The following is a 1,692-nucleotide window of genomic DNA, read 5'->3' on the forward strand; positions in this document are numbered from 1 at the left end:
TTTTATTTATTTTTTTTTTACAAATTAGGTGGCTTCTGAAGGTAATTATATGCATTGGGTTGTATCCAGGTGAATCGGATTAGAAAGGGGCAGAATATTTCTATCTTTTTAGAATTTCTTTGGGTGAAAAAATCATTTGTAAATCTATCTTAACCAGGTTGCTGAGAATAAACAGACACAGGGTGTGAGTGCATGTCAATTTGCGATATTGGTTCTAATAAACTCCAGCTCATTCAGCTGCAATTTCTAACAAGACATCAACAGCTATTTGACAAGGTTGTAAATTAACACCTAAAAGGCAACTTTCTTTTCAAATGTGAAGGTTTAATGTGGGTGACCATGGCGACGCATGAGTCCATACCTCCCACCAGATGCAGCTTGTTCTCCTTCGCCACCTCCGACAGCATCTGGGTGGATTCTCCTGGGATCTTCTCAGCATACTTGGAGAAGAAGCTCGTTCCGTACGGAGAGTTGAAGCATTCCTGAATCGAGGTGAGAAGGACAACTGTCAGAGTGCCTTAAAAAAATATTCAGACCCTTTTAAAAATGTGTTCCACATTTTGTTACTCCTCATACTCTCAATGAGAGAGTGATAAGAAACCTAAAGGTCACTTTATACAGTAAATAATAATAAAAATAACCTCCTCACCGGCAGCAGCACCACTTTGCTGCCCTGTCCCGCTGCCTCCTTCACCAGCCTCCGCACTTTGCTCAGGTTGTTCGCTTTGTCACTGCTCACCTGCAGTTGGACCACAGCCAGGCGGAACTCTGGGACAACAGAACCCGGTCAGCACGGAGATTTTACAACACGGCATAAGTTACAAACTACTGAGGTTTTTTTTATTATTATTATTTTTATCAAACCACAGCTAAATTTAAACTACGAATAACGTTAAAATATGGTAACTCACACAAATACTTTCATACTTACTCAACATTACTCTGGTCACAGCGGTCATATGTGCAGAACTCGGCTCAGCCCCAAATCAAAAGCAAAGCAGGGCTCTGAGTACTTCCGGGTGGATGTTTGCTTTTCAAAATAAGAGTATACCTTTTTTTTTCTTCCCCCATTTCAACAACAATCAAGAAATTCATTAACTGTATTATTATATAATTATGTGTACGTTGTGTGTTTGTTGGATAAAGAATAAATATAAAAACAGCACACAAATGAGCTATTTGAGATAAATTCAGGAAACTCTTGTACTGACCTTAAACCGTGGTCTTTTATTGTGAAAAAGCTGAGGTTCTCGTCACAGTGGGTGGTTAACTGGTGTCCAATCAGAGTTTAGTCCAAAGTATAACTACTCATTGGTAATCAATTTGAACAAAACAGTAAGAGAGTTGAAAAAGATTAACACCAGTCAGCACATGGCCTTAAACTGTAGTTGCTGTTTTCAGACATTTTTATAAATTGATGCAGCTGGTGCTAAAATGCTTCAGTATAATCTTCCCCTTTAAGGATCCCAGACTGAGCCTGCTGACATTTCTCTGCTCAAACTAATAAAATCCAGCGTTTTATAAGACCACATCATGACTCTTCCGCCGCCCTGCTTGACAATTGAAGTCAACCTACTTTGACGTTTCTCGAAACACATTGTGTATTATTGCCAAACATCTTTACCTTAGTCTCATCTTTACAAATAACATTACCAAAGTGTTAGAGCTTGTTAGATAAAACTTATTTTATAT

The 1,692-nt window shown here is 38.6% G+C and overlaps 1 protein-coding gene across 1 annotated transcript in view; it reads right to left on the reverse strand.

The window, feature by feature from the left end:
• The window catches only part of nit2 (nitrilase family, member 2), a 6,344-nt gene extending 5,309 nt beyond the window's left edge, over nucleotides 1-1,035 (reverse strand). Inside the window, exons 1-3 of the mRNA XM_008407606.2 lie at nucleotides 932-1,035; nucleotides 650-768; nucleotides 362-482 (exon numbers count right to left, since the gene is read on the reverse strand). Coding sequence (XP_008405828.1) covers nucleotides 362-482; nucleotides 650-768; nucleotides 932-959 — 268 coding nt within the window. The 5' untranslated portion in view covers nucleotides 960-1,035. The remainder of the gene's footprint in view (nucleotides 1-361; nucleotides 483-649; nucleotides 769-931) is intronic.
• Nucleotides 1,036-1,692: the final 657 nt, after the last annotated feature.

The sequence above is a fragment of the Poecilia reticulata genome, linkage group LG4 (genome assembly GCF_000633615.1).
Source record: "Poecilia reticulata strain Guanapo linkage group LG4, Guppy_female_1.0+MT, whole genome shotgun sequence".
Lineage (NCBI taxonomy): Eukaryota > Metazoa > Chordata > Actinopteri > Cyprinodontiformes > Poeciliidae > Poecilia > Poecilia reticulata.